General features: G+C 44.0%; 1 protein-coding gene across 6 annotated transcripts in view; it reads left to right on the forward strand.

The window, feature by feature from the left end:
• The window catches only part of HIVEP1 (HIVEP zinc finger 1), a 146,708-nt gene extending 142,894 nt beyond the window's left edge, over positions 1–3,814 (forward strand). For 5 of the 6 annotated variants that reach the window (XM_027040294.2, XM_027040295.2, XM_053223163.1 and 2 more), the window contains 2 exons: positions 228–739; positions 1,952–3,814. In XM_027040294.2, coding sequence (XP_026896095.2) covers positions 228–739; positions 1,952–3,190 — 1,751 coding nt within the window. In that variant the 3' untranslated portion in view covers positions 3,191–3,814. The remainder of the gene's footprint in view (positions 1–227; positions 740–1,951) is intronic. The other variant, XM_053223164.1, reaches the window with a different exon arrangement.
• The last annotated feature ends 8,325 nt before the right edge of the window (positions 3,815–12,139 follow it).

Below are 12,139 nucleotides of genomic sequence, written 5' to 3' on the forward strand. Positions count from 1 at the left end.
TGCCACTCTCTGTCAGCGCCCCGCTTGTCCGATTCCTGGCCCGACTGACTTATTCTTCCCCCTGCCACCCCTCCTCGGCTAAACTGGAGACTTTCTGTGAGTAGGGCCCTTCTCTGTTATGGTCCTCACAGCATTGCCAAGCTTACAAAAACTAAAAGAAAATAAAAGGCTGCACCTGTCCACATGCGAAACATGCTGTAACATCGCCCCTCGGTTGTTTTTATTAGATGAGAAGCAAAGATTCGGTTTCGAGCGGTCTGGGTATGACCTTGAAGAGTCGGATGGCCCGGATGAGGACGATAACGAAAATGAAGATGACGATGAAGACAGTCAGGCTGAATCTGTCTTGTCAGCGGCTCCCTCCGTTACGGCCAGCCCGCAGCATCTTCCGTCTAGAGGTGGCCTCCAGGATCCTGGGAGCGCAGAGGAGGACGTCAGGATCGCCGACTGCTTTTCTGGGGCGCACACGGACCCGATGGACGTTCTACCCAGAGCCTTGCCCACCAAGATGACCGTACTTAGCACGGTGCAGTCAGACCACAGCCGGAAGACGGAGTCTCCGGTGAAGACCGGGCCGCACGCCGCAAAAGACGGAGAAGAAACGGCTACTCCCGTCGACTCTTCTAGGTCACCTGAGGCTGCGCCCAGGTCCCCGTGTCACCAGATGTCTGTAGACTACCCTGAATCAGAAGAAATTCTGGGAAGTTCTGTGGCCGGAAAGAACACTACTTTAACCCAGGTAAATGTCTTGTTGTAGGGTTTCCCCACAGGGGGATCCTCATGGCTCAAGAAAATAATGTACTTAAGTTGTTGTTTTTTTTTTTTTAATTTATGGCTAAGTCAGTGGGTTCAAGAGCAAGTTTTTGGTTGTATTTAAAGGCAAAGGACTTTATTTATGCCCCCTGGATTCTTGCTAGGTATTTTAATCAGAGGTCACATGTTACTTCACATAAATCTGTGAAAGAACCAAATGGTTCTCTAAAACTACACTCCTTTTTAAAAATATCTATGTTCCAATTGGGAACCTGACTTTTGGGACCTATTTATCCCCCTCGCTTGCCCTGAATTGTTTTTCCAGTGGCATCGATTGATGTGACGGATCTGTGCTAAATTATCCAAACATTTTGCACTTTGCCCCTGTCGACACGACAGCGACCAGTGTCTGTGGCAAAGGTAATGTGGCCCCCAAAAATGTATCAAGAAGTTCACTTTGCTTGAATGATGAAATTGCTGTGACAGCTTGGGAAAGCTTCCTGCCGGAGAACCAGCTCGGGGCCAGACACGGGCCTGCAGAAAGCCACCCTCCGGGTGCTTTTTACCCTTGGTGGCTCATGAGGGGTGTTTAATTCTATGCCGAATATATTCATCCCACTGACCTCTTAACGTCTCTTACCTTCTCTTATGTCTTGTATGTATTGACGATGGCCATAGGGTTTATTTCTAAATGTGGCAGATCTTGGTTTGCTAGGTAACACTGGAGAAAACGAAAAAGTCTGTGAAAGCTCAGATTTCTATAGGCTATTCTAAATTAATATAATTTAACATAATTGCATTAATATTTAAATTACACTTGATATTTAAATTAAATTACTTCCAGACTGGTCACCTGTGTTCTCAGCTTCTCTATCCCAGATCGCTTACATACCTGCCAGCGCCTGGAAATCTGATCTTCAGTAGACCTTTCACAAACATAGGAAGCAAGGGAGGGAGAGAGGGAAGAGGTGAAGGTAGGAAAAGAGGGGAGGGGAGGGAGGAAGGGAAGGGAAAGGGAAAGGGAAGGAGGAAATTTGCAAAACTGCGGAGTATTCCATGAAATGCGTTGCTGTTCCTTGCCCTAGAGATTAAAGACATAATAGATTTTTTAGTTGGGAATGTCTTTTTTATAACGAAGACATCATTTTTTAGCAGGCCTGTCATTTTTATGTGAATATACATGCTTTCTCCTCGTTAGGAAGAGGAGATTTTACGCTGGCAGTTTCGCTGGAAAGGGGTTTTGTCTGTCGTCTTTCAGGGCACCGCTTGCGTGCGCCGACCCCCTCCTGCGGCTGAGCGCGGCCCGCACACAGCAGTGGGGACTCCCTCAGGGGCCTCGCCTCAGCCTGACGCCCAAGAGCAGAAGCAGCAAGTGACCCTCCAGCCGCCTCCGGGCCTGCCCTCTCCCCAGACTCATCTGTTCAGCCACCTCCCTCTGCATTCTCAACAGCAGTCCAGGACACCTTACAACATGGTTCCAGTCGGGGGAATCCACGTGGTCCCCGCCGGCCTCACGTACTCCACGTTCGTGCCCATCCAGGCGGGGCCGATGCAGCTCACGATCCCCGCCGTCAATGTGATTCACAGAACTGTGGGCCCGCCCGGGGATTCGGTCGCAGAAGTTTCCGGCGCTCCCAGCCCCGCGGGAGTGGCCGAATTGAGCGGCGTGGTGCCGTGTATACCCATTGGCCAAATCCGCATGCCGGGCCTTCAGAACCTCAGCACGCAGGCCTTGCAGCCGCTGCCGTCACTGGGCGTGGAGACCGTCAACATCCTGGGCCTGGCCAACACCAACGTGGCCCCGCAGGTGCACCCGCCGGGGCTGGCGCTCAGTGCCGTGGGCCTGCAGGTTCTCACCGCAAACCCCTCCCCGCAGAGCAGCCCCACCCCTCAGGCGCACATTCCAGGCCTCCAGATCCTGAACATTGCCTTGCCCACTTTAATCCCCTCTGTCGGTCAAGTGCCCGCCGACCCGTCGGGGGTTCCCGAGATGCCCCCTTCCCAACCCAGGGCGCGGGAGGCGCCCCCCAGGCCGACTTCGGGAGCCGGCGCAGATCAGGGCGGCGGGGCCTCGTCTCCTCAGGGGTCCCCCCAAGTCCGGCAGGAAAATGCAACACACGTTCTAGATGCGTCTGCCCCCGCGAGAGACCCCGGCCGGCCCGACGGCTCAAGGAAAGCCGACGCGGGCAAGGCCGCCGCTGTGAATCATGTGAAGCCCACGCACGAGCTCGCCCCCCTGCAGGGCAAACCAGCCGCCTCGGCCGAGCCTCTGCTGCAGGTGTGTCCCGAAGCTTCCCTGGAGCCTTGCGGCCTGCGGACTCGCTCCCCCGAGGGGCAGGTGCCCGGACCCGCAGCGCCGCCCCGAAGGCAGGCCACCGCGCAGTTCAGCGACGTGAGTAGTGACGACGACGAGGACAGGCTCGTGATCGCCACCTAGTGGGCCTCGACTTGGGGGGGGGGGGGTTGGTTTGGTCTGGGCTTTTGGTGGGGTTGGTTTTGGGTTTTTTTTGTGTTTTTATGGTTTTTTTTGTTTTTTTGGTTTTTTTTATATAACACTTAAAGGTTTCTTTGAAAACCCTCCTTTCCTTAAAGCACATTTTTCTGACATAAACTCATGACTAATCTTTGTGCAATCATGAACTTTTGACCAATAATTGTTGTTTTGTGTCCGCTCCAGCCATTTTTGTACATGTTGTATAGACACTTGTGCCTTTTAGGAGTTTATGTTTAGAAGCTGTACAGATTGTTGAATATCTATATACATAAAATATATATTATATATGTATATGAAAACCAGGTAGTTATTTGTGTTTAGAAAGAAAAAAAAAACCTGTCAAATAAATCAAATGATTAAATTATATGTTGCACTGTTAAATATAAATTTTTATGGCTGTGGGGCAGAGTTTCTGTGTATAAATTAGTATGTAAACTCCATATTTATTGTATTCATATTAGTCTTTGAAAATGGGTCTGTCCTTCCTGTGTAAGACAGTAACTTTACACTTCAGACAGATTTTCTGTGTCATGAAATGTTTCAGTAAAATATTGTTTACTGACTTTACCTTTGCTTCACTTGTGCCTTCTTTATATATTTGGCGATCAGTAATCTGTGTTCCGAAAATAGCCGTAGGTCACATTCTGTCTACGCTCAGCCTCACCCTTAGTTTTGAGAAACGGGGGCTTTACTGGTGTTACTGCCGTGCGAAACTCCGTGAAACCCACCCAACTGTGAGGAGTAACTTCATAGCCATGAACTCCTAGAAGGTTCGCTACTTAGAACTCTTTTTGTAAATGCATATGGCACAGAGCCTGGAATGGGCAAACTTCCTCAGTGCAGGTGGGACCATTTCTGGTAAGCAGAAAATAAGTTACAAAAACAGTTGTCCTGAGAACTTGGCTGAGGCCCGTGTTCCACCCCCAGGTCTGTCCAGTAGTCGCGGAATCTTTCTTTCCCTCATAATAAGTCCTGCTTTTTTACGCTCCGAGAGCTCTCTGACCAGTACCGAACCACAGAGGGCCCAAGATTTACAGAAGAACCAAATTCAGACTTTGAATTATTTATGTGATTCTTTTTAGAAATGATGCTTTCCTGTCCTGGGAGGCTTAACTGCCCTTACTCATTCAGAAAAAAATTCAGTTACCTTGGCAGCGATTGGCATTATGACCTAGGCGTTACAGATGCTGGATCTGTGAGAACGTGTTTTAACGTTGGAATTGAGTATGTCGCACATCGTGAAGGCAATGCATTCACATCTTTTAAAGGCGGCTTCCTTTGTGGGACTACCAGGGCTCTGAAGCCGTTGAGACCACAGACTCTTTGGGGGAAGTATTCTAAGGAGTTTGGAGACCTGCTATTGGTGAGCCCCCGCTTCCTGTGACTTTGGGAAAGGCACCTGCCATCTCGGTCTGCATGCCCTAAACCTAAATTATCTCTAGAAGGCAGTCTGGCCGCAGCAGGCTCTGATGGGTCTGTGATGCTTTGGACGCATGCTTAAATTTTTATTTACTCTTACCGACAGATTAAGTACCAAAATTCTCTCAAAAATATAAAAAAACAAATTTTATATTTCAAGATAGATTTGAAAAGAATCCTAGAAACTTCTATTATATCCATCTATCAATACGGTTGTTGAAAATGAAGTCCATTATCCATCAAATACCTCAAAATTACTGTCTTAACTTCATGTCATGCTTTCTATTACACTTTTTGTTGTACTTGGCCAAAGATTTTAAAGCAGTGTAACATTTTTATTGTGTAATCACATTTTAGGTATGTATAACTTCTCTAAATTCAAAAGTAATGCTCAGAATTTCAGGATTGGGTTTTTCTTTTTAGTTCATAGAGGGAGAATTTTCTTAATTTTCCTACATTTAACCAAATACCAAATGTTGTGATATAATTGGATGCCCCCTTGAGAATTTTATCTAATGCTGCCATGTATCTTAAGCTTCTTTTGCAGGCTTGACTTTTTAAGATTCATTACATTATACACATATCTTTAATATTAGTGACTTTAGTACTCTAATGTGGCTTGCAAATATGTTGCTGGCATTTGAAATATACAGCTAAGTAAGAAACATTACCTAAGTCTGAGCCATTATAACCTAAGTGTGAGCCATTATATTTTGAAATAGTTATGTAAACAAAATACAAGGAAATAATGTTGAACACTTTCTGCAAAGTCATCTTTTCCTAAGGAGCATTGTTATTCTTAAACATGCGTGACTTTCAAATGATGCAATCCAGACAGCTGGTGAGACTACACGTGACTTTTATTCTCTTGTACTGTCATGAAAGAGACAGGTCACTAGAGACTGAGAGCACAATGACCATAGCGAATCCCGATGATGTTATTAGCAAAACAGTTATGCGTTTATGAAAAGCATAATGTGAGTCAATTTCAGTATCTTCTTTTATAAACCCACAGCAATGTCACTCTCAGAAGTGTTGTAGCTAAAGAGCCAAAGGTCTGGGGTGCCTGGCTGGCTCAGTTGGTACGGCATGTGACTCCTGATCTCAGGGTCGTGAGTTCGAACCCCATGGTGGGGGTAGAGATTAAAGAAAATAAATAAATCTCACCTAATAAAACTTCTAAAAAAAAAGTTCATCTTTCTAGTTTTCAAAAGTTGCTAGATCCATTTTATGAAAATGTTGAGTTAATGGACGTCAGTGACATTCAAGTAACTTGTTTTCATTCCCTCAACTTTAGGCTATAATGATACTTAATGTTTTCAGAATGATAATTAACTGATAATATTTCATGTAGAGGTTTTATTTCTCATTTTTTTTAATAATACAGCTGTGACTTTCATTTCACTTCACAGAAACAGTATAAATAATACTCTTAATCTCTAATCTGAATTTTAAATGATAGGGCTTAACAAGGATTATGGAGATGTTCATTATTTTTGTTGGAAGACTTGATATTTCTTGATGTGTGCTCAGGTCAAAATATAACATCAATGAGCTTCTTTACTTTTCTGTTTTTAAGCTTACACTTTGAGATCAAGTTTCAGCCACACCAAAAGGTGACTTTTATTAAAGTAGTTTTGTCTCAAAACTACCTATCCATTCTAAACACGGGATATTAAATCTAAGACAAGAATCTTCTGCCGAACTGATTTCCCATGACTTGGAGTTATCTCTTTAACTGTCAATGAAGGTTATTATTTATATATTTATCTTTTAATGACCCTGACTCTCTGCCGTCATTACAAAAAGAAATTTAAAGCAAAACTGGTAAAACATTTTTTTTCTACAAATTATGTAATCTGAAAGTCATGAGGCTTTTACGTATATCGGGTTCATCCAGAACCTTGAATACATACAGTGTGCAGGCACTGTAGACATAAGAGTTAAAGCAGAGATATAACCCACTCCTTGGTGTTCCCTCTCCTTTGAACCAGGCTCGGGTCCAAAGCAGATTTAGGCATCCAAAACCCAGCACTTGTAGTAAGTACCAACAAACTCCAATACTATGCAAGATACAAAAGAAATTAGAAAGCACGCTTTCTACCCCAAAGGAGCATGCTTGCTTAAGACTTAGGCCATATAAACTAGAGAATAATACCAGACCACACGTATCTTAGAAACCACAGACCGTAAACATTTTGAGAGTTAAGAAAGTTTTTATATGCAGTAATTAGCGACTTGTCTATGTTAGGGACTGCTGTATTTTGAAGAAGGGGTGGGATTTGGGGCTCTAGAGATAATGCTACGCAGTACAATAAAAATATCTGAGATGACTCTGTGAGTTAAGATCGTGCCTGGTCTGCTGACAGCTCGGAGCCTGCTTGGGATTCTCTCTCTCCCGCTGCCTGCTCACTCTCCTGCACTCTCTCTCTCTCTCTCTCTCAAAATAAATAAACTTTAAAATAAATAAAATTGTGTCTGGGAACCAACCTAAGTGGAAAAGAGGCTTCGCTCGGGCTTTCCACAAATATTTAGCACCGAGAATGTAGAGGGCACTTTGGAGATAGGAATTAAACGCAAACTAAATAACATCTATTCTCTAGGAGCTTACGTCCTAGTAGAACAAGCACAAGGCGCAGAGGATCTCAAGAGGCGAAGGAACTTCACCTTCCGCGGGTTCACGGGTTCGGTTACCGCAGCCTACCTCGGCCCAGAAGCAGGTGGTCTCCCTCTGGCCCATCCCCAGCAGGTCAGTAGTGGTGCCTGTGTCTTTCACCTCCCTCCATCCCCTCTCATCATCCCAAGGGGGTGTGTATGGTACAGGAAGATCTTTTGAGAGAAAGCGACCACGCACCTGATCTCCATTTGGGTATACTACAATGGTTCTATTTTATCATTAGTTCCTGTTGATCTTCTAATGTGCCTCATTGATAAGTTACACTTTTTCACAGGCATGAATGTATTGGAAAAAAAACATCGTAAATAGAGGTCAGTACTACTCTCTGGTTTCAGGCGTCCACTAATAAGGGGATATGTATAACCAAGAGCATTAGTACAAATAAGGAAGAGCTCCTGGTTAAATTGATCAGGGAGCGCTTTATGGAGCATGTGACATTCCAGCGTGGCCTCGAAGGGACTTCACTAAGCCGAAACAATAGAAGGGAAGGATATCACCGACAGAGAGGATGTGGTTAAGATTTATCCCTACTATGTCCTGTTTATAATCTCATTTAGGGGCACCGGGGTGGCTCAGTCAGTTAAGCCAACCTCGGCTCAGGTCGTGATCTCTCGGTTCCTGAGTTCCAGCCCCGCTCTGGGCTGACAGCTCAGAGCCTGGAGCCTGCTTCCGATTCTGTGTCTCCCTCAGTCTCTGCCCCTCCCCCACTCACATACTGTCTCTCTGTCTCTCTCTCAAAAATAAATAAGCATTAAAAAAATGTGACCTCATTTTAACCAAGGCAAGTATTATTCTCCCATTTTATAGACAAGAAGGCTGCGTCTCTCATTGTTTTGCATCTTCATCATGCTGGTGCAGGAGTGGTGTTTAAAAAGTTTGCGTGACAACAGCATTGCACGTAAGCAATGGTGCAGGAAGCGTGAAGAATCAAGACGAAGGGAGCCGACAGTGTTTCAGTGGTCTAGCAAGAACCCTGCAACACCGTGGTAATATTGTGAAGAACAAGGGACAGAATTGAAGATGATTAAAAGTGTGTGGGCTCGGGGCACCTGGGTGGCTCAGTGGGTTAAGCGTCCAGCTCTTGGTCTGGGCTCAAGTCATAATCTCCCAGTTCATGAGTTCAAGCCCCACATCGGGATTCTTTCTGAGATTCTCTCTCTTCTCTCTCTCTGTCCCTCCTCAGCTCTCTCTCAAAATAAATAAATCAACTTAAAAGATTAAAAAGAAGTGTGTGGGCTCTTCAAGTGGAAAGGGCACCCGGTGGGTCAGAGTCCTTTCTTTAATGTGCTAATAGTTCAGCTCAGGAACTGGCAATAACAGGACAGAAAAGTGAGAGGGAAAGGAAGTAACGCCGGGAGCAGGAAGGTAGACACACAGTACCCGTTACCAAGCTGACCACAGTTCTTTTTAATTGGAAGACTCAATAAAATTACAGAAGACATTTGTTGACAATTCAGATAGATGAGGATCAATGTCCAAGAAGATTGGGCCAACTGGAGTGAGGGGCTGGATGTAAGACAAAATTTAACAGGAAAAAATGAAACTGCATTTAAAAAGGTGGCAGTTTGGGGGGCGCCTGAGTGGCTTAGTCAGTTGGGTGTCCGACTTTGGCTCAGGTCATGATCTCGCGGTCTGTGAGTTCGAGCCCCGCGTCCGGCTTGTGCTGACAGCTCAGAACCTGGAGCCCGCTTTGGATTCTGTGTCTCCCTCTCTCTCTGCCCCTCCCCCACTCATGCTCTGTCTCTCTCTCTCTCTCTCTCTCTCTCTCTGTCAAAAATAAACATTAAAAAAATTTTTTTTAAATGTGGCGGTTTGGGGGTGCCTGGGTGGCCTCTGACTTCGGCTCAGGTCATGATCTCAGGGTTCATAGGTTTGAGATCTACTTTGGGCTCTCAGCTGTCACCACAGAGCCTGCTTGGGATCCTCTGTCCCCCTGTCTCCCCCCTCCCCCACTCTCTCTCTCTCTCTCTCTCTCTCTCTCAAAAATAAGTGAACATTTAAAAAATATAAAAATAAAAATTTAGCAGATTCACTTATATAAAGTTCAGTGTGTGCCATTCTTAACACCCCCTCCCCCCCCCAAAAAAAACAACATCGTCTTGGGATATTAGAAAGACATTAGTTAGAGCCATATTAAAAAAATAGCCATGCTCTCTTCCCTCACGAACAGAGAACATCATGGAAGTCTTTTTTGTAACTGTGACTTCTGGATCCCAAGCTTGGATCCCAAGCCCGAACAATACAGAAAGAAACGCGCACGTTTTGAGGCCATCAAGCTCTGGAAACCAAGCCTAGAGAAGGGCCTTTGTGAGAGGGCCAGAGGCGGGACAGCCTGGATGGTCCAGCATGCAGCCAAGAAAGCACTTCAGGCTTCAGGAAGGTCACAGCAGCAGCAAGAATAAGGAGGCATCATAATGAAAAATAATAATAATAAATAAAGAATAGCCGTAACGTTGTCCTTCCAGGAGAAGAGAGAGAGAGAGAGAATGAGAGAGTGAGTTTGGGGCATATGAATAAAGGAGAGTGGGCCATTGTGAGGGAAATGCCTTGTCTCCATTAACTTTTACTTAAAACAGGATTAGCCTCCCAGCAAGCAGCTGGCGGGAATTCATGGCTCACAAAGGAAAACTCATATTTGCATAATAACCAGACATAGAGGAATATATCTTCAGGGAAGACCAGGATATTAAAAATTCCAGTATTACACCAATCCATTAAGATCTATCAGGACAAGCCAGGGGAGGGCATGCTTGACTCTTCTCCCTGCCTCTGCATGCTGAGGCCAAGTTCTAAAAGAATACCACTTCTGCGAGCTTGGGTGCTTAGGACCTCTCTGCTCTGGCAATGTGCAGGTGCAGCAAAGAAGAGCCCCAGAAACGAGGATCGGTGACCCAGCCACATTCTAACACCAGGAAGAAGGGCCAGGCAGGTGTTTCTCTCAAAGTCACGGATCAAATTTTGCTTATTTTGTAGTCGGGGCCCTTTTTAAAATAAAAAGTCCCCACAACATATAACAAAAGTTTTATTTTATTTTTTTAATGTTCATTTATTTGAGAGAGAGAGAGAGAGAAAGAGAGCCCAAGCAGAGCAGGAGCAGAGAGAGAGGGGGAGACAGAGAATTGGAAGCAGGCTCAGCACCCAATAGGACACTTGAACTCACGAACTGTGAGATCGTGACCTGAGCCGAAGTCGGCTGCTTAACCAACTGAGCCAGCCAGGTGCCCCTATAACAAAAGTCTCATCACTATGCTTTTGTGCTCGGAGAAGTTAGGGCTGCCTCGTTCCCTAATGCCTGAGGTTCCGTTGGAAATGAAGGGTTTAGTGCGGCACAATGAAGAGTTATTCTTTTGAGGCTCTGGATTCTGGTAGAGGTGAGGCTGCTTGTTGGGATAATGATGGAAAGCTTTACATTTTATTTCCCCACCACCCAGGCCATCCCCCATTCTGAAAAGAAGTAGCTGACCTAGGTTGTTGTTATGAAACTCCAAATCACATGTGAAAATTTCCTGGCTTGAAAAGTTATGATACGTTCATTTTCAGAATTAGGTCAATTTTCTGACTTAAACTAATAAGGTATTCATGCAGATATGTTTTGAGATCCACGGGTGCAACAGAGTATTTTCTGAACAAGTCATGTTATATATAATGCAGTATTTCTAATTTTGATAATTGCAATATGATATGATGCTAATCCCATTTTATGGTTGAGAATATATCTAAGGGTTACAAAGTAGTGAGTGAAACTAGGATTGAAAACTAGCTCCGTGTCCGCCCCCCCCCCCCCACCGTGCTGCTTTTCAGTAATGATTTACACAGTAATTGTGTTGTATTGTATTCATTTCTAGGTGAAAGTCTACTTAGTATTCATAAAACATCCCATGTAAATTTCCAAATGAAATGAATAGGTCCAGCGCCATGCGTATTTGTATAGATATTAGATTTTATAACCTTTCTATATGCCTTTTCTCATCATTGAGATAACAGGAGCCATAGAAATATTAGTGAAGAAATATTTAAATAGGAGATAAAATAGCATGTAAAGTGACAATTCTAATCAAGCATAAAACATGCAAATTTCCAAAGTATATGAGGTGTCAATTATTAATCATCATTCAGAAAGATGTCTTTGTTACCTATCTTATGGTAGTTAAAGTCAAGCAAAAAGGGAAAGTTGAACATAGATCCACATTGTTTTGGACACAAACATGGTTTGAACACAGTGTAACATTATATCATAAAGTCTCTGAATTTGATCCTTTTGGAAATATTTTTAAGAAGAAATAGAGCAATTTTCTATGATTTTTGATAGAGGAGAAAATTATTTAAATGTATTTCTCGGGCAAAAGGGAGCATCAAATTGTACTTTTAAAAAATATCTTAAATTGTGCCATTTAAATATAATGTCAAGAAAGCAAAGATAGGAATTCAGAAGGAAATGAAGACATTAATAAATTCCTTTTACAGAAGCAGTAAAAGTGAAAAAGAAATAATTGAGCTCCTCATCAAGTGATTCCATATCTCAGAGTACACCAGTGGAGGTCACTCTATAGAGCTAACCCTTGCCAACTTGCCAGTTCTTACTTTCGGTGTCTGAGTCATAGAAGTGAATAATTTCATAAAGTCCACGTATTTGTACGTTTTATAACGTTATAAAGACCAATAGACATTTGTTATGTGGTTGGTTTTGCTGGAGACAGGACACCTTTCATTCAGTCATTTCCAGTTACTTGAAAGACCTTATGTTTGGTTATTTACCTATGAATGTTGCCAAATGGGGTCTAAGGAAACCATGTAAG

The sequence above is a fragment of the Acinonyx jubatus genome, chromosome B2, assembly GCF_027475565.1.
Source record: "Acinonyx jubatus isolate Ajub_Pintada_27869175 chromosome B2, VMU_Ajub_asm_v1.0, whole genome shotgun sequence".
Classification (NCBI taxonomy): Eukaryota; Metazoa; Chordata; class Mammalia; order Carnivora; family Felidae; genus Acinonyx; species Acinonyx jubatus.